This window comes from Plasmopara halstedii (genome assembly GCF_900000015.1).
Source record: "Plasmopara halstedii genome assembly, contig: Scaffold_1583, whole genome shotgun sequence".
In the NCBI taxonomy this organism is placed as follows: Eukaryota; Oomycota; class Peronosporomycetes; order Peronosporales; family Peronosporaceae; genus Plasmopara; species Plasmopara halstedii.
In genome coordinates, this window is record NW_020188494.1 from 289,437 (window position 1) to 309,835 (window position 20,399).

Here is a 20,399-nt window from a genome sequence, read left to right on the forward strand (position 1 = left end):
TCATAAAAGTTGTGTCACTTTAGACCTCGAAAAAGAATCAATTTGTGAACATTGATCATGTTTCCCAGCCAAATATTGGATTAGAAAGGTTTAATACAAGTGATGATACCTCCACCTCAATGTGTTGACATGTCGGGAACCCTATAAAGTGCAGCTGAGCTAATGTGTGTAAAGACTTGCGACTCTAAGTCATGCGAAACGTGAGGCTTGACGGGCCATTTCTCTACTGAATTACAATTATTTGACAAAATACTATATTTTCCAGCTGACAAATTATAAATTATTAAACCTGCTTGAAGACATGAAATAAACTATCACGGGTCTGCGTGTTTGTTGCGCGACGTACAAATTGTCCCTTAGATTTGTATCGATAATAACAAAAATAGTATCAACAACACAATCTAGAACCCCGTCAAACTTGTTTAAACTGTCAATTCGTTTGTATACTCGCCTTAAGATCAAATTGATAGGCTCTAAACCTTCTTTATTCTCGAAAATCTTCGCTATCTAATGCGTGTCCTTCAAATCGCTCGTCGTCTCGCGGCCGCTCGTGCACTGCCCTCAACTTTTCGTCTGGTTCCTCGCACTGCTACTTCTTTTGCTCCATTCTTAAGCAACTCGCTAATCGCCACTCAACAACCATTTCGGACATTTGCTACAGATAACGACGATTTCTTCCTTGAAGATGAGGAAGAAGACTCGTATGTGCAGTATCCATCCGTTGCTGCTCGTGTACAACATCGAGCACCACAATTTACTGCTCCAGCTGTCGTCAATGGTGATATTACGGACTTGTCACTAGACACGTACCGCGGTCAGTATGTGGTCTTGTTTTTCTATCCAAAAGACTTTACGTACGTGTGTCCTACTGAGATCATTGCTTTTAATGACCGCGCTAAAGACTTTCAAGCACTCAATACGCAGCTTATTGCTGTTTCGTGTGACTCTCCTGAAAGTCATTTGGCTTGGACACGTCTACCACGCAATAAGGGCGGGCTGGGTACGATGGAGATTCCCATTGTCTCCGATATCACTAAGGTAATCTCGGCAAAGTACGGTGTCCTTGTTGAGCAAGCTGGTGTGGCTCTACGTGGTCTCTTTATTATGGACAAAGAAGGTGTGCTTCAACAGATTACTATTAACAATATGCCCATTGGTCGAAGTGTGGACGAGACCTTGCGTCTCATTCAAGCTTTGCAGTTTGTTGAAGAACATGGCGAAGTTTGTCCAGCGAATTGGCAACCTGGTGCTAAGACAATCAAAGCTACACCAACACACAGTCATGAGTACTTTTCGACTGTTAAAGACGATGAAGATGATGACGAAGACGATGACGATGCTGAAGCATTGACGCGAATTAAAGACAAGAATCAGTTTAATGCGTTGATCAAGAGCGGCAAGCCTGTCGTGGTGGATTTTATGGCCCCGTGGTGCGGTAAATGTGCACAAATTGCCCCATTCGTTGCTGATCTGGCCAAGACTCATCCAGAAGTGACATTTGCTAAACTAGACGTGTCGATTCCAGAGATTGAAAAGCTGAAGGATGAACTTGAAGTCGGAGTGTACCCCGAGTTTCGCTTTTATAAGGGCGGCAAAGAAGTCCATGAAAAGATCACGGGCTATAAGAAGTCGCTGTTGAAAAAGGCGGTCCAGTCGCTGCTTTAAAGTGAAGATTTGCTCACAGATTAATGTAGTTTTGCATTTAGCACAGATCATCTCGGATGACGAGCAGCAAGTATAAAATTTGGAATGAATTCGAACTAGCTTTATGCGGTATCAGCATCATAACGAGCCCGAACGAGTCTTTGTCGACGATCTTTTTCGGATGTCACGTCCGTGAGGTCGATCGTAGCTGCTAATGGAGCTTTTAAGCCAAGTCCTGCTGTCTCACTTCGACCTCCTTGCCCAATAGCCTCAATCGGTGCCGTTCTGCCCGTACCGTTTTTGCCAAGCCCTTCTCCACTCTTCCAACCCATCATCTTGAGCATTTTGCCCCCAAATCCTGACTCAAGTGAAGGTGCAGCAGGCTTTTCACTGGTAGAAGTTGCAGTCCAGCTTTCATTGCTAGCTGTCATGGATTGAGCTTCTGCTAGCCGCTGCTTCTTTGCACCTCGTTCCATCTCTTTTTCGTGCTCTCGGTACTGAGCTGCAACAATTTGCTTGTTTTCATTTGCTTTCGCTAAGTTTGTCAAGTGCAGTTTTGACAATTTCTCGTGTTTGCGAAGCATTTCCAAAGACCCAAACTTCCGCCGGCATAGCTAAATATTACAAACGCATTGTCAGCAAACGTGCATAAACTTCGTCACGTTTGACTTACCAGACAAATGGGAACTTCTTGAGGAACATTCGTAAGCGCGTCAATGACAGAGTCCACAGCATTCGGCTTAGCCGTAATTGCTGTCTTCTGCTCAATGTGAGCTATTTCAACCGAATTGCTAGGAGGCTGCGGTGGCACGGTGTTTAAATAACCAGCCTCGTTTTGTTTCCGTTGCGACCACTTGGCAATATCGTTTAAACTTTTGCGTTTCATCCCGACAGCCACGCTACTAGCATTCGAAGAAACAAGATTTGTACTGCTTTCCACTGTCTTTACCTGACTTATTCCTTCCGTCGCCGAAGCAGTCGAGAATGCAGTCGTCTTAATAGCAAAAGAAAGTCCTCCCGCCTTCTTCTTCTCTTTTTTTAAAGATAAATTCAAGACTGGTTTAGTGCTAGTAGTTTCCTTCGTCGCGATCGTTTCGTGAAAAGCTTCATCGTCAACAGGAACAGGCGGCGTAAACTCTTTGAAAGCCGATGCCCCACTACCATGAGAGTTGATGCACCGGTAGTATGTACCAGTAAATGAATTATGATACATCGTAGTTTGAGCATCGTGATAGAATAAGCTGTCTGGATCCCAGTAAAGACCATACTCACTGACGTAGACATAGCTGCCGCCTGCTGTCTCGAATGGAAGTGGCCACATCTTCTTCGGTTCTTGAAAGTGAGGAGCAACTGCGGCTGCAGCCTGATCCAAAAGCGCACTGACATCATCCACGACGCTGTTTTGCTGTAAACGAATCAGCACAACGCCAACGTATCGATACATTTATGTAGCAAAGCACGATTCTTGGACATTAGAATGGTGATGCCAATTTTCCAATATGTTTGCATTGCAAACACAATAATTGCAATAATTGTTCACCTGATCAGTAGTAGCCACGTCGACTCCACGTCCCTGCAAGAGCGACCATTGTGCTTGTTCCAGCGCCGTGACGACCATGGAGCTACCAGTGCGTGGTCCCGCACTCAGTTCTGCCACGTATTGCGACCTAGTGGACAGAGTATCCCGTGCATACGACACCTCGACGTGAGTATTTTGCACAACTAAATTATTACATTGTTGCAAAGCATTTGTCGCAGCCTAGAGCCAAATAGCCCCAGCATCGCAGTCCATGTCAGTACAATGTCTATACGTCAGAACAATAAAAATGGTTGTACTTGGATATCTCGAAACTCAACAAAGCCAAATCCTCGCGATAAATTGGTCACCCGATCTCGAATCAAACGAATATCTTCAACCCCGTCAAATTCAGCAAAGGCCACATGAAGCTGCATCGAGAAAAATTACTTTTGGCCAGTCTTACAACACAATAACAATTATTATCAATCTCACCTCGCCTTCTTCGATATCAGGTGGGAGCATCCGCACCACAAGCACTTGCGATGGCACAACATGGCGAGAGTTCTCGAAACGTCTGCGTGTACCCATTTCGCTGTCATTCAATGGAGCACGAGGTACGGAGAAGCTAGTACTCTCAGCATTTTGATCGTAAGAATTGGTCCAGTTTATATTCGGTTGGCGTATTGCTGTTCCTGGTATCTCAAGATGCGGCTTGGGTGTACTGCACTGAAAACAAACCGTTCGTCTCGCAAAATTCGTCACATTGCACTACCAGAACCGATAAAATTACATCTTCATTCTTAACAAAATTTCATCAACTAACATTATCACAAAACCAGTCTGTACGTGGTTGCCAGCGCTCTCCCATTCGTTGATCATCGTGATGCCAATTGGGCCCTCGAAGACGATCAGATTCATCCGAGCGTCGACGGTAACCATCGCTATAACTGACATGTATATTTCGATGCTGCAGTATTAACGGTGTTGATTCTGCAAGTGCATCGACAGTTACCTTCCCATATAACACTCAATTTCAACCTTTATACTGTACCAAACGTCTTCATAGCTTGTGTAGCACTTTCCACCGAGTCAAAATCCACAAAGGCAAATCCACGAGAGTCGCCAGTGGCCTAATAGAACAAAACAACGCGATTTAAGTGTTAGACAGCAAACAGATTTTAAAGTCAATAAATCGGTACTTTGTCGTATATGACACGAGCTTGCACTGGTCCAAAAGATTGTAATGCGTCAAGAATCTGAGCGAGGATGACGAAGCGGTGGTCAGTGATCTGGTGACTTTAATTTAAGTCTCTTGAACCTTGTTGTTCTATATTCTCAGTATAAAATTCTATGTATGGGGTGTCAACCAGTCCAATGATTATACCATTTCATCGTTGATAGAACGTGCTAGACCACGCAGCAGAAGCGTAGAACTAGGCGGATGATCTTGATGAGCAGTGTGTGGGCTACGTCGCCGTCCATGGAAACCCTCAGGGTGGCTAAATTGAGGGATGCGGCCCGACATCTGCGCTCTTTTAGCTTGTAATTTTAATAAATGACAAAAATGCGGCTATTGTAAAAATTACAAGAAAATTGGTGAATTTAATCTTTTCTATTTGTTAGGATTTCTTTGAACCGCCAAAGCCACCGAAACCCATCATGGCCATCATTTCAGCATCTGATTCAGAAACTACATCCACTGTTTCCTCTGCAGTAACTCGGTCTTGACTTAGATCCTCACTTTCACACTTCTTGGCCTTCCTTTGCTCTTTTTTCTGCCGCTTAAGACAAATCTCAGCTTCCTCAGCTGCCTTTAATTTCTTTTCATACTCTGTAAACACAAATACAAATTATTTTAAGCTAGCAAGCTCAGAGATAGCCACACACTCAATAAGCATGATACCTTCCATCGCATCTAATTTCTTAGTCATCAAAGGATCCCACTTGCGCTTAGCTGCACTTTGTAGTCGATCTTTCACTTGATCAACTGTAGACCGCTCTACTCGCATGCTATAGCCGAGTTTTCGAAGATCTACGATTAAAAAGATACCAGAATTCTTCAAACACCATCTCAAAATCTAGAGATAATGCTTTCCTCACGCTTTTTGCCGTTTATATGGTCTAAATACGCAACTGAATCTTTCAAACTGCATTCACAGACTTCGCAATAGTAGCCACTGTTTTTGCTCAACTCATCGGACTTGACGACTTTCACAGTGCCCACACTAGTCTCTAATGACATTTTCGCCGTGCGTGCCTTCAAAAAGGCGCGCGCTGAGCCAGCAGGCCCCGCAGCACTTTCATCAGCTGTCTGAAACTCTTCTTTTGATGAATGAATCACCTTCTTTGTCTATGACATACCCAAACGAGCCATTTAGTTCACAAATTATTGACAAAACCTCGTCAGACATACCGTCTCCTTCTCCACTCCTCCCTCGGCACGTAACTGGGCAAGTTTCTCATAATGTGCGCGGTCCCATGTCTGACGCACAACATTAGAAACGCCTGCACCTTTCCGAGAGTTCGACGCGTCCTATGACAATAGAAAAAGGCTTATTCTCATCGACCTCCTTTCGTACTGCGACCTTCTGTCTGCCTTACCATAATAAAAATTATCAGTGTTGTTAATCATACCGGTAGCGGACAGTAGATTTTTGGTAATAGAGTAGTAAGAGTTAAGGTGCAGAACCGATAACAAGTTTCTGTGCGAGTCCTTCTTCTCGAAGTATAACGTAGAAATGTGAAAAGAAAGGAAAATACATGTATTGAAATACAATGTTATTAGCTGCGATACTGGGTAGCTAATGTTACTAGTTACGCCAGCCCCTTCAGCCCTTAATTCCTGCGTATTCATCTACCCATTTGCTGGTGCCGTTTGTAAACTAGGGTTTGCGGGCAATAAGCCGTCCGGGATGAGCTTGTTATTTTTACTCTTCGCGCTCTGGCGATTCCTTGCGACCTTGATCTATTGAAATTTGTCTTTTCCGATTCTCGTCCACGTGTCGATTCTTGTTCCGTCGACCCTTATCCTGTTGGCTCGCGGCGAATTGATCGTTTCTGTCGATCCGCTACCTTCCAATACTCGCCATCTGGTCCACACTCCTCGCTCACGCGTTGGTGATCTTTTATGGGAATCTCACCGGTCTCTGTCATACCTATCCTTGAAAATTTCGCTATCGTCGCCTTTCCAACCGTTTTCCGCAAATCGCCCAAACTTGTTGCCGGTAGCGCCTTCATCAGTAGGTATGCTATCATGGCATGTACTAGGCTAGATGTCTTCCTTTCGTGCGCGGTCAAAACTCAAGTTGTATGTTGTTATCACAAGATAAGCGCACGAGATGATCCACTCTCACAGCACTGTTGTCTATCAGCTTTTTCATCTGCCTCACTACATAAATATTTAGCTCTAGGTCTAGCTCACTCGGCCTGCTGCGGGGCTGCTGCAGCTCTTTGCTTAGAGGAAACTAAGCTCAGATCACCCACTTTACGTTCTTTACAAGAACCAGTACGAGTGTAGCGGATCGTAATCCGCTGCCTCCAAGATTACTCAAACTTTAACCAAGGTAAAGAGATTCTTCCGTTCAAAATTGAAACTGTATTGAACTGTTAAGTTGCGACAGAGCCGTCATTATCTAAATCTATAGGTTTTTCTAATGAAGTTGAAAAAACTAATTTAAATGCATAAGTACTGGCAGTCCCGCCACTTACTGACTTCTGGTAAAGGTAAATCCACACCATTGTGTGGTGACACCATCTTGTGAGACCCACCCCTTCATACCAGGGTACTTTTAACCCCGGGACACGGCCCAAGTAGCAGACGTTTAGCATTCAGAACAAAGTAAACTTGATAATTTCAGAAGACAGCGACACTTGCACATCCACTGTACAACTACACCATCCACAGATTTAGTTTCTTCCGCGACTGATTAAACGTCGCCTTTTTTGCTGCGGACTCTGTATTATTCCAGTGTTATGAATTTCACATCCCTGCCTTTCTCCTTGGCATGTTATTATTTACCTTCGGGTTTTAAAAATCATCGCTAGTTATCAGTCGTCTTTTGCAGGCAGATGGGTCTTCCGAGCTGCCTTACGCAACGCATTGATGATGCCCAGTGATTGAAACAAGCAATTCAAAGTGGAATACTCATCGAGGACTTAGACTTTTTACTATCGGTTCCCATGAACCATTTATTCTACTTGGTAAATCCATGCATTAATCCCCCCCATCGCTTATTATCGAAATGGCTATCTTACCGCGTTCAAGATATTCCTTGTATCACCCACGTTCTCATTCAAAGCAATACACATATCTAGAACGTTCCATTCCCACCGTTAGTTCTAAATCAGCTATATCTTCATCATATATGGAAGAGGGTGTCCATCAAATCAATCTTTGATGGAGAAACAAGCAGCTCATTCATACCAACGCCCACATTAGTCGTGAATTTCCCGTGACGCGATAAGTGCAAATACACGTCTGTTTAGCATCCTGTAAGTCTAAACTTCGTACCTTTGAAGTGCGGAAACTTGCTTTTCAGCCTTTCTGCCAGGAGTTATTTATTCGGCACCGTCTTTAGCCTCACTACCAGCTGTCTTTTTTATACCCAGTGTCACCAATGCCCATACTTTGCGAGGCACGCAAGTACGTTAGATGTGCTCCCTTGACGTAGGCAGTTAAAACGTCGCTGATTCTCGTCAGCGCACATCCCCTCCCGACAAAACAAAAAATACCTCAAGTTTCATGCGATCAAAAAGGTCTCAACTAAAACTAGGACAAACTACTTCTTCAATTCTGCATGCCACCTAATGCGCCATCTAAGCCGTCTTGGATCACCACAAGCCAATTTTAACTTCTAACACTGCGACAAATTATTTACATCTCACCAGCCTACTTGTCAGTCACTATTTCCCTATATTTAGTCGTGTAGGTGTCCAAAAGCTATTTGCAGCGGGGCTTCCGTAGCTCTTTGTTTAAATAAAGCTATTCTAAGGTCACCGACCTTGCGTTCAATACTTAGAACCAGTACGAGTGTAGCGGATCGCAATCCGCTGCCCTCCAAGAGAAATTAAGACTCAATCAAGGTAGAAAAACTCTTCCGTTCAAAATTAAATTGTTTTAGATGCGGCAGAGCCGCCAGAATCTAAAATTTTAGGTTCTCCTAATTAATATATTAAATCTAATTAATATGCATTACAATTGGTATTCTTGCCACATAGTGGCTTCTTGTTACGGTGTAGCCACACCACTGTGTAATAACACCTACTTGTGTAAATCACACATATGTACGGTCACGCCATCCTGGGCGATCCGCCCTTTCATACAAGAGTACGTGTAACCGCGTTACACTAGTTACTACGTTTGTAATGGTGTCCTGTAATGGCGTCCCGTAAGTCCGATATACATCCCTTTTTGCTGAGATTTCCTATCTCGTCCTTTTATCGTGCATTTGTCCTTGGCCTTGAAGAGGTTCTATCTAGCAGTCGTATTATCTACTAACCGCGAAGGTATGCCAACTTCAGCTGCTTGCTTTGCATTTTTTGCCAACTTCAAAATGTTTCTCACCGAACGGATTACTACTTTTGGCAAACAGAACATTCGACTTCATTCGTGTCTTGACGATCTATCCGAACTTATCTCTTTCACCTAGCGACCTGTTTCGGCATCTACGTGCGCCAAGTCCGTTATATACCCGTGAGTAACTGCAATGGTGACTTGCTCTTTAGATTCGCTTTCTCGGGGCTCTGATTTGGTATGTAAATCGCAAATTTCGCCGCGTTTCACCAGAAATCAATTGATAATCCTCATTCAAATATTTTGCTTCGCTCCGCGATCATCATCGCGCGATGTATCCCTCTCGTTTTTCGTTGCTTGTCTGATTACAGAATCCATTGACTCACCTATGCATCCTTTAAGAACAAATTAACGTTTTGTACTCTCCGCTACCATCAATTTTGCTTTACGTGTATACGGCAGCAAAATCGCCGCTTGAAGTAGCCCATGAGATGCGTAAATTAGCATCTATGCATCTTTGGTCTTCGCTGATTAAAACGCTGTTGTGACTGTATATGCAATCGATAAATTAACGACAAATTTGTTCCACAGTCTGTCTCTTAGGGTGACCGTCTCTTTGGGATCCAAGCAAATTACTACTTCAACCACGCAAATCGGCACCAGTTGTTCTTATCTGTCACAATGCGATTGTTTACCTTGTGCGCACGCCAACAATACGCCGAAAGTTTGTCTTTGTTATAGATTATAGATGTGATGACTTCTCAATCGTACCCCGCTAATAATATACATATACAGCAGCAACACAATCAAATGATATAAGGAATAGTAGAAGGTTTGGATACAGCACCTATAAAATCATCCATAGATCTAAAGATCGATCGTGGGGCGTGATTCTTGATGAGGAGCTTTGGTAAACCCCAAACACGAAGTCACCACTTCCTAATTTTGACCGTTGTGGGACTCGAACCCTCAATCAACGAATGGAGCCACCACTCCAAAATAGTGAGCCAGATTTTATGTAGAAGCTCAATGGATAAAGTCCAATACTTAAAGCAAATTCTGCGTGGAAACTCTCAAAACTCATCCAGAAGGCTTGCCCAGCAATAAGTCAGCTGCCTTGCACACTCATCATATCCAACATCTTCCGGATGAAAGTTCACTCACTCGTTTCGTAACTACATTCTGTCGTTTCGTGTCCCCACTCACTCATTTCTGCGTAATTTCACTCACTCGATTCTTCGTATCCTCGCTCAATCACTCTATTGCATGCGAGTGGTCAAATGGGACACACTTTAGAAGCTTCAAGATATCTTTGTCGCTAGCTAGCCAAGTGCATGTTGTGGATGCGTCTTCTGCGACAGTTGAACTGGTCCGTTCTGGGTGCGTCGCTCCGCATCCACCAGACACCATCACATATCCCTCACTATTTTTAACCGGAGCACCAGTCTAGCTCTGCTATGGGCTCATGCCCCCCGAATCATTTTCGGGTGCAGCCAGAGACAATACAGTTCGCAGTGTAGAGTCAGATTTCAGGGTGGCGGGGGTGACTCAGGACGGGGGTGCATCTTAGATTGCTGGGACAAGAGCCGGAAAATTCGGAAGTGACGCGTGGCTGAAAGACCAACGTCCAATAACCTGTCTATTTTGATATGATTTGTTTACCGCAGTGCAATTCTGAGGCAATATAACCATATGCTGGTTTCGGCACATTAATGTTACCTGGGAAGCGTTTGACAAACTCACCGAAGGCCGGGTGAGTCTTTAGCTTTTGTAACAATGTAGACACACGTTCAGTTGCGTCTTCCGCGAGTAGGTGTCGTTGGAGATTCCGAATGTGTGCGGAAATATCGTGAGGATCACCTGGATCGCTGTGAGCGCCGGTCTGGATTGTCATCCGCCGAATAGACACCAATTGATCGGACGAATGAAAGTGAGCTGTCCCGCGCGGAAAATGTGCAATCGCAAGCTTTTCAGCCGTCGCGTACTCACATCTTTTTAATCAGCGATGTCGAGCCATGTTGGACGCTCATCGAAGAGTGGAGATACCAGCTCGAGCTCCTGCCACCAGAGCTGCGATGGGAGCGTGCAGTCAAAGAACAAGTGCTGCTCGAAATCGATGGCATAACACCCGTCGCGGATACAGTACCGAATGTGCGGGCTTACTGCCTCGAGAAACCAGAACCTTTGGCAAACCGGTGAAAGACGAAAGGTGAGCCAAACCTGCAAATCTTCGAAGGCAGAAAGTAGGATTCGGCGCGAATAATTACCAAGGTTAAAAACGACTTGATTTGCGCTTCGGCGACTCGATACGAGTGATTTGTCACTGGATGTGGCCTCAGCGGTGGATTGGGTGTCCACACAGCACGGAAAAGTACAAATTTTGGGATCTCCGGAAAAAAACACGATTTCATGTCACTCGTGAAGCCTAAGTGAGAAAGCAGACGCATTCACTCGTTTTTAACGGCGACAACACAAGTTGCGGCGCGCCAAGTCGATTACCAATTTATATAAACTCTGCACCTACTTTGACTTGTAAACCAGGCGACACACTCGCGAGAGTGAAATTGATGTTCTTTTCACGAAGTCTTGCTGGATAGGCCACGCGCTGGCTTCGCGCACGAAATCTGCAAGCGATTTCAGCATGAGGACTTCGAATACATGTAGCCTGAAGCTTTGATGTGATTCAGGCACCATGCCAATTCATCGGTGGTGTGCTGTACTGGTGTGCGTCTGCTGGATTTGCAAGAATTGCAGTACACTGTTCGAGCAGAACCAGATCGGCTGTCGGAGACCGTTAGCTGCACGATTGTTTGGTGCAAAGTCATGCCACGTGATCTTTCAGCGTGTCTTGTACCACGGGACCCAAGTCGCTTGCCACCACGCCGACGTCAGGCTCCACTTGATCAGGTTGTCCTGGCGAAGCGGAGAGATCGTGAGAAAGTCGAGCGCGCTGCATCGCCTAATGCAAACAAAAAGCAGTTTGCGCAGCTTTGTGCTCGCTGTCGTCCGATTCCGCATGCTTTCGTCACTCGCCGCACGCTTGAGCTACAGTAGCAGTGCAAGACGCTGCCGTTTGATGTGCGCGTCCAGACTTGGGACACCAAGTCCACCATCACTACGCTGCCGATGCACGAACTCATTCGGGATAAGCTATACATGCCGCTCGTTGTCGTCGTGCTTGGGACTCAGCACGACCTCATTCAGCATCGACTGCAACCGCTTTACGACCGGTGCTGGTAGCGATGCATGGTGGGTGTAGTGACGTAGACGGGAGGGTACCTTCACCAGAAATCGACCACGAAGCGTACGTGCGCGCCGATACCACGCCTTGAAGCCGTCGTAGGAGTGTTGAAATCTCGATGATCGTGTCGTCGACCGAAGCTTGTACGAACGGGATACCGATATATTTAGCTGTCTCTGTGCGGTCGAACACTTGAACGCCACGAAGCATGGGGCAGTCTTATTTTTTGATTAAGCGCCAAGAGTAACGAATTGGACAGGTCAACCTTTGCACCGGAGCCTCTGCATTAGTCTTCCACGCCGACAGGTTCGCGACCAGGCTCGCAAGCAGAGTTGATTCATCTGCAAAGAAAGTGCTCGTGGCTGCGTGGTCTGCGTACAGACAAACACCGTACATATCGTGAGAGCTCAGCAAACTACCAAGAGGCTCGATCGTCAAGACGACGAGCAGCGCATACAACAGATCGACATGCTTCACGCCTCGTGTAACGGGGATACACGCACCCTGGTATGCAGGGGTGGGTCACACAAGATATTGTGACCATACAAGGGAGCGGGTTACACAAGACGGTGTAATTACATAGTGGTGTGACTACACCTTAACAAGAAATCAGTACGTGGCTGGACTGTCAGTAGTTATGCAATTTATTAGGGTTTACTATCTAATTAGGAAAACGTATAGATCAAATTATAGGCGGCTTTGCCGCAAATTTTATAAAAAAACGGTCTACATTTTAAACGTTAGAGTGTATTTGCCTTGGGTTGAGGGTGTGGTCACTCTTGGAGTAAGCGAATTGCGATCCGCTACACTCGTACTGGTTCAAAGTATAGAAAGAAGGTCACCAATCTTGACGAAGCTTCCTCTAAGCGAAAGAGCTACGGTAACTCCGCTGCACTTGGTAGTACTTGTAGTCAATCTACACCTGGGTCGTTACGACTGATCCTCTGTGAGGATGATGGATCTCTTCGATTTGCCCTAGGGTATACAGGACGGACTTAAGACGCTGATGTCTCTGCTTGGCTCGGAGAGCGTGCAACACCTCGCTTCGCAAGGACCTGAAGCGATCAGCGCGCGCCTAGAGGCATTTTCAAGCTCTGAATATGCTTTTCCAGAGCACCTAGAACATAGAATGTCAGCTTCGACTGCGTCTATGATGCCACCGTCGACGACGAATAACTCCTCCCGACCCAAGCCGCTCATATGGTGCGTTTAGACCTTCGAGGGCAAGGATGAAGAACAACTCATGTTCTGGGTAGGAGAGGCCGAGTTGGCTATGGCGTCCGCCATGCTCCAGACCGAGCAACAGCGCGTGGCGCTAGCTATCACTAAGTTTGGGGGACCGAGCGCGAGTGGGCAGTAACGTGCGGTGCTTTGGTTGAAGCGGCGATCCCCATCTAGAAGGAGCTGAAGCGTCAGATATTGCGAGTGTTCTCGCAACCTAACCAGGCATATTGCGTGCGATAGCGTTTCCTTGCCGCCCGACAGGGCAAGTAGGATTTGGTGGACTTTGTCCAGGAATTGCGTACTCTTATTGCCGGTATGGCAGTCCGATTCTCTTTCCGAGGCGGTCACAGTGATCGTCTTTATTGAATGCCTCCGCACTGACGCGGTCAGAATTAAAGTCTTTCGTGTGCATCCGTCATCTTTCAAACAAACAGTGATTGTGGCATTAAATGTCGAATTCAACTTTAAGCCTGCACGACTTGGTTAGAATGCACACTCTAGCAGCACTTCGAGCCGGCTTGAACCAATGAATTTTAGCTGGGCTGAGGAAGAGGAGAAAGAGCTCCGAGCTGCCGGGCAGCGTTCAAACACCCGACGGTGTTTTGGCTGTGGATACACCCGTCACCTTCGGGATGGTTGTCCCTTGAAAAGGGCGCGTCAAGGTTCATCGAGCCGACGTCCCGATTCTCACCAGTCTTTTAGTTTGTCGTGGGTTAACGATGACACCCAGCAGGCGCAGGGCGCCCTGCTGGGGAAGAACTGTGTGTATTTAAGCCTTAAATAATTAGAGGCAGCAGGGCCCACCCCCAAAGAGCTCTGTGCTCTTAAATATGGAATGTGTATGCAAGCCGAACTCACTGGTCGTGAAAGCGACCGTGAAGGGCTTTAAGAAGCCTTGATCGACTCTGGGGCGTCGGACAGTTATGCTTGACGCTCTACGATGGATAGAAGTCAGCTGTATACTGAGACGCTTAAAGCGCGGCTGAGTGACATCGTCATTGTGCCGGGGGCCCCTGTGGGCCTCGGCGTCAAATTTAATGACTTTGGTAGCGTGGAACGCTGCTTAGTCTTAGACTGGATTTATGGTATGACCTCATCCTTGGTATGGCATGGTAGGAACACTATGAGCCATATAGAAATAGAAATAGCAAAATATCACAATCTTCTGTACGCTCTACACCATTAAGAATTCACACACCTTCTACACGATGCCCATGATAAAATCTTCCGTTTTTTGTTTCGTCGATCTTTACGACTACACCAGGTCCACTAATTGTTGCTGTTTCTTCATTATAAGAGTCAATGATGAGCTGATGAAATCACTTTGAAGAATCAGCTTCAGCGTGCTTCAAATACTTTGTTGTACCTTGAATAGATTTGCTTGCATCATCATCTAACCAAACTTGTTATGGGAAGACAATGTCATTAAAAAAATGAAGAGAAACTTTCTCGGAACATTTTTTTCGAAATCTATAGCGCTTCAAACAGTACTTTGTTTTTCTACTACACTCCATTCCATGTAATGGGCTTTTCTTCAATCAAAAATTTAATACATTTGTCTTCGTTAGTAAAGAATATTGGTCTATCATAAAATGGGCCGAAGTATACAGCAGATGCCATGTATAACAATAATTACAGGTTTTACCAGCTCGATTAATCTGTGATTGTTATCCTTCAGTCGTGTTCTTAGCCACCTTGAGACCATATCAAAATTTAGATGTGTCACCTCCTGGTGGATATGCAAAGATGAAATAAATTGCATATCCTTTACCACCGCCTTCTCGTTTGATTCCAAAACCGACATAATAACCTTCTAAAAAACTGTTGCTTGACACTAACACATTGATCTATTGTTTACCTTCTTCGCGTCACTGGTCCGAAGCTCATTTCGGCCACGACTCTTTGTATGCCACGATATGAAAGATCATATCCCTTTGTCTCGTAAAACAACATTGTCATCGGGTCCCTATTACACATTGCTTCGAATTTATAATTTCCGACAAAAACTTTAACTGCACGTATAACATTTATATTATGATACCCCGCATTTTCTCCTAGAAATAATATTACTCGCTCCAAGTATGTATATATGAAGTTCAGTCCTGCTGATAACTCACACATACAATAATTAGCAGTTAGCAAACTTGTAATTCAACCGATGAGTTTTGGTTTCCGATAACATTTTAGTGACGCACTTTATGCTTAGCGACTGCAACAAGTCAACTGATATATTGATAAACAGACAGGTAGTAGCTATCCACACGAAAGCATGTTGTTCGCATTAAATTGCTTGTGGAAATGGTTGTCATTGACACAGTGTTCATTTTATCTAGCAAGGAAGAAGATTTTGCATTGTTATCTGTGGTGATTACTTTTAACACATCTATGCCGCGAATTTTTAAAACTTAAAAACTAATTACTGCACTGACTAGTTAAAGTGAGCACACGGAGAATTGATTGGCCAACTTTAGATATCCATGTTGTGCTCGAGAGAAGACTAACCTTTCAAAGACTCAAGAATGAGCTCGTCAACTTAACTACAATGGCAGAAAATAAATAAAGCGCTCCAGTGCCATTAAAGACCCTTATTTAGCTTCGATCAAGTGGCGAATGGTCAAGACTTTTAGTGGTAAAAGGTCACATGTATTAGAGACTATTAAGTAAAAATGTGTTACCTTTAAATTCACTAAAGCATTAAATAATTTGGTCGTTCACATGAACCGTCCATCTACCTGATTTAAAAATGATACAAATTTTGACCCGAATATGATGCATGTTGTTTGTATGTTGGTTCTTGATAAGGTACGAAAAAAGCAAATTTCTATCAAAAAATATACGTCCGTCCTGGCCGGTACATGATATATTATCGTGTGACAGGGTCTTGAAACTGACCCACGATTAGTACTTTTCAGTAAAAACTGCTGGATAAATACTTCAAGTACATGTCTCCGTGGAAAAGTAAGGAAAGACGATTTGCTTAAAGTATATAATACAAACAAGCTTGTGTACAAAAACATCGTCTTCTACTTGGTAGTATACATTCACATTTCTTAAGATTTGACTACAAACTGAAGCGGCTGACAATACATTTATCCATAAATACAAGAAAGATTCGTTATAAAAAAGTGTGTGCAATGAATCCATCGTTATTTCTTTACTAATAGACGTTTCAACGTTGTACTGCCGTGCCGCATGGTGAACACATACGACAGGCATGAAGATAAGGACCAAACCGACGTACTGAACGTGTTATAGAGAAGAGAGCACTAAACCTTCATGTTGAACTTTTCTTTTTAACAATAAAAATAAATCTTTTCCTACTTTTATACCCAACTCAAGTCCTCGAACTACGTTTTCTACTCAAATATGAGTCCACTTAAAAACCGAAGAAACTAGAAGCTGTAGGGAGTCGTCGCGAGTCGACCATTGTTCCTCGCGCGTTCTGCTGCATACCACACTTTACTCTCTATCGCACGACAATCAAACCAAATTATTCACGTCAAAGTTCGTAACATTTTTTAGTTGCATATTTTCATTAAGCTTTCAACAATGGATTCAAACGTCAAAGGTAGCACAGAGGCCATTCGCTTAGCTCAAGCATCGGACTGGAAAGGGTTACACTGGTTATTGGAACGAGATCCACTTATGGCTCAAAAACCTGATGACCATGATATGTTACCACTCCATTGGGTCTGCACTGTACGTCGTGTGCCTCTTTCTCTTATCGCCAAACTTCTTCAAGCTTATCCAGATGGTGTTCGAGCTAAGAACAGTGGCAAGCTACTACCACTACACATTGCTATACGAGCACGCGTACAGGCATCTTGTTTACGTAAACTATTGCGCGCATATCCAGGAGCAATACACGAACAAACGCCTGATGGCATTACAGCTCTCGAGATGGCAGTTGACATTGGTCTCGATTCAGAAAGCATGAAGGTGTTATATCGAGCATACAAACATGGAAGTATTCTTCATCAGCATCCGGATAATATTTCTAACGAAGGCGAAAGTGCTGATTCAGATTTGCAACAAAGACTTAGTGCACAGGAAGAAGGAGAAGCATCTGGGATAACTCGACTTGATGATGAAGAATGTAATCAAAAGATTAATGACTGGTCGGACAATATTATTGAATCTGAACCTTACGTGGGCACTGGCGGATATACTAATTTTTTTCATGTGACGGACGATGGTGAGATACATCCGGCATTGGATCCGGAAAACAGCATTAGCATGATGAGTGAACAATCTCTTTGTGCGATGGATGGACTTGATTCACCCCATGGTTATCTCGTGTCTCCTTCCTCTACAAGCTCTTGCAGTCAAGGGGAAACACGGACTCCTCGAAGTTCCTGTTCTTCTTTTGAAGACGGATTTTATGTAGGTAGTCGTACAGGTCTAACAGGTTTTTTAAGACAAAATCAAGATTCTACTCGCCAACAGTCTCGGCTGTACCGCACAAACTCATTACTGACGCCAGCACCAAATCGTAGCAGGATACATGAGCGTGATACAAGAGCAATGATCCCAGCAATGAGTAGTAATACTGGAGTAACTATGACGCAAGAGGAAGTAGCAAGGCGTCATCATAGTCGTCACCAATCGTTGCCATTGATGTCTGGTCACGTTAATCTTCGACGAAACTCCAGTTTACCTCTCTACAATAGAGTAGATGATGAAAACGAAACATTACATGATTGTAATAGTCCAGCGGGTGTAGCTCCAGTAAATCCGCAAAGTCAACACATCCAGTCCGGACATGAATCAACTCAATCTCGACATGCAATAACACGAGATGGACATCAGCGAATTTCTCCACCATTGAGTCGAAAAACTCATCGTCGAGCTTCCGATGATTCTCATGGCCGTGGAAGGTTTGAGCCACCGCCCGAATGGAAACACGATGGCGAATGCTCAATTTGTCGCGCTAGTTTTGGTATGTTTAAACATCGCCATCACTGTCGCAATTGTGGCAAGTCAATCTGCAGTCAACATAGTGCAGATAAAAAGATTTCGATGGAGACAAAAGGCTTTACAACGCCGCAACGTGTTTGTGTCACATGCTACGCCATGATCATTCACAGTCGATCACTAAAGCAAGATTTAGAACTTGATGATATTGGACGTGGAGATTCTATAGTCAATCGAAATGATTCTCAGCAACCATATCACGCATCTGCAACGACTGACCGTATTGCGTTTGCATCTTCGAGCACATCAGGAGTTAGTCGACACGGTACTGTCTTTGGTAGTGCTCGTAGTCCGATAAGTGCAGAGGGCAGTCCGATCTTCTCACCATCATTAAGTCGAAGAGCAATTATTGGAAAAGCGAATGTCATTGCAGCGGGTGAAGCAACTGGAGGAGCTGGTGAGTGTGCTACTCACGGCAGTGGATTGACGTCACCTGTTCACGAATTGCGCTGTTTATTAGCCTCCCAGCAAAAGCAAATTGAACAACTTGCTCAAAGTAATATGCAAATGCAGCAGCAATTACTTGAACAAGAAGAATTAAAAGCAGAGACAATGCTTCTCATTACGCAGCTTATGACGCGTGTGTCGGTACTTGAATTGCAAAAAGATCGAAGTTTTGTCAGTTGCAAACGTCGTAGTGCTGGAACAGGTGAAAGTGAAGACGAAGATGAAGAATTTCCGCAGGACGAATCGCTGCAAGTCGGTACAAGGTTTCGGTAACATGGTATTCTCCGACTTCAGCCAGTAGCTTAACTGATTATATATTATCACTTATCCTACTTGTTTACAAGAATCACTTTATAATCGTAGCATGTCATGAACAAATGTAGTGTTTTAAGTAAGCAGCTTGACCATTAGTCTTTCTTTATTTGTTTTTGTAAAAGGATAAAATCCATTGGTTACATACACAAAAGACTGGGAACTTTAAGACGTTACGTCTTGATCTCGTAATTTTGCTACTTGCGTTTACTTCCCGTAACTTCATCCAATTCAGCATGTGCACCGCCATCTTTACTTCCAGATGAAAAGCGCGAGTTAAGCGTGTCTACCACGAGATAGACACTGAAAATTGCAGATGCCAGACCAAAACCTGTAAGCGGCTTCTTAGCGCAGTTAGAAATGAATGGGTGGCTTCGCCACGCGTCTTGATGAGCGAGAACCATAGCAGTAGCAGTAAGAGTCGATAATGAGTGAAGAATTCTTGAGTTGCCTTTCCGCAACCCAATCAGGCATACATTGAATTAGAGCAAATACAATTAAGCTTTATGATGGGTTGCCTTTCCGTGAGAGGAATTACAATTTGCTTTATAAAACAAAAACTTTACAGTATTAAAATTCACTCTTACGTGAATTTTGCGATATCTCTGAAAATAATGATAAGGTCGATATCATGAGCTGTTCATCTTTTGTTGTCTATAAAAATTCGATCGAGTCATCTATCTAATCTAATTAACTGCGCAACGAAGCAGTACAGCGCCTTGGGCACTTTGGTTTAATTGGAGTTAGCGCTGATACAGCGTGAGATCCTTCTGGACAAAAAGTGACATCGACATTTGATGTTGTGTCGGGACACGCATGTGTCTTCCAATCATCTGTGGGAAATTGATATGCATCTGAACAACCGTCGGCCAAACACGTGACTACTGTACACCCGTTTGGCGCAATCCGAATCGGTGTGTTGAATCCAACTCCGCCCGTAATATTCTTGCATTCATCAAGTGATAAGCAGTTGCCTGGCTAAGAAACAAAGATAAGTGAGTGTTTAAAACAAAATATGGCTTAAATAACTTACTCCACTTCGAGGACTAGTAGGAATGATTCCGATGTCGTACCATAGGAATCCCCACGATACAGAAAATTCAGCAACTAATGATAATTGACACGATGTTAGTTTGCTCCTATAAGTTAAATATAAGGAAAACGTACGTGTTGCTTGAGGATTCCACCCATTCCGAAACATTCCACTAAAGCCTTCGTTTAGATGTCGAGTTGTATTACATCCTGGAACAATCACCTCCGTGTATGTATTGTTGTATAAATCAATCGCAACGTTGCAACGATTGATGAAATTCACTGGTATAGCGCTAGTCATTGTGACTCTTAATCCCAAAATTGTTGCTGCAAACACCAGAAACTGCATTGTCGAGCTAAAACTCTCGCCAGTTTGCTAATAGAATCAAAAATGCGCAAGGAACTCACAAAACTTCTAGGACTAGAAGAGACATTCTAGGTTTGATGAATGTAGACAGAAAAAGATAGCGCTGGTATCTCGTCCTCGAGGTAGC

At 44.1% G+C, this 20,399-nt stretch overlaps 5 protein-coding genes across 5 annotated transcripts; 2 read left to right on the forward strand and 3 right to left on the reverse strand.

Annotated features, from left to right (window-relative positions):
- Positions 1-510: 510 nt before the first annotated feature.
- PHALS_01650 (2-cys peroxiredoxin) lies at positions 511-1,665 on the forward strand (the record flags this gene model as incomplete). Its single annotated transcript, XM_024716081.1, has 2 exons — positions 511-1,299; positions 1,375-1,665. 2 exons carry the CDS (start codon positions 511-513, stop codon positions 1,663-1,665), a joined length of 1,080 nt encoding a protein of 359 aa, XP_024581715.1.
- Positions 1,666-1,766: 101 nt separating this feature from the next.
- PHALS_01651 (hypothetical protein L914_18888) lies at positions 1,767-4,688 on the reverse strand (the record flags this gene model as incomplete). Its single annotated transcript, XM_024716082.1, has 10 exons — positions 1,767-2,258; positions 2,318-3,049; positions 3,185-3,403; positions 3,481-3,591; positions 3,656-3,931; positions 3,987-4,153; positions 4,215-4,293; positions 4,363-4,419; positions 4,482-4,490; positions 4,548-4,688. 10 exons carry the CDS (start codon positions 4,686-4,688, stop codon positions 1,767-1,769), a joined length of 2,283 nt encoding a protein of 760 aa, XP_024581716.1.
- A 94-nt stretch (positions 4,689-4,782) lies between these two features.
- PHALS_01652 (zinc finger matrin-type protein 2) lies at positions 4,783-6,400 on the reverse strand (the record flags this gene model as incomplete). Its single annotated transcript, XM_024716083.1, has 5 exons — positions 4,783-4,994; positions 5,067-5,195; positions 5,264-5,513; positions 5,577-5,696; positions 6,236-6,400. 5 exons carry the CDS (start codon positions 6,398-6,400, stop codon positions 4,783-4,785), a joined length of 876 nt encoding a protein of 291 aa, XP_024581717.1.
- Positions 6,401-16,689: 10,289 nt separating this feature from the next.
- Positions 16,690-18,834, forward strand: PHALS_01653 (Membrane trafficking and cell signaling protein HRS, contains VHS and FYVE domains; the record flags this gene model as incomplete). Its single annotated transcript, XM_024716084.1, has 1 exon — positions 16,690-18,834. One exon carries the CDS (start codon positions 16,690-16,692, stop codon positions 18,832-18,834), a length of 2,145 nt encoding a protein of 714 aa, XP_024581718.1.
- Positions 18,835-19,070: 236 nt separating this feature from the next.
- On the reverse strand, positions 19,071-20,254 carry PHALS_01654 (RxLR-like protein; the record flags this gene model as incomplete). Its single annotated transcript, XM_024716085.1, has 4 exons — positions 19,071-19,324; positions 19,587-19,851; positions 19,907-19,980; positions 20,041-20,254. The coding sequence occupies 4 exons, from the start codon at positions 20,252-20,254 to the stop codon at positions 19,071-19,073; spliced, it is 807 nt and encodes a 268-aa protein (XP_024581719.1).
- Between the last annotated feature and the right edge of the window lie 145 nt (positions 20,255-20,399).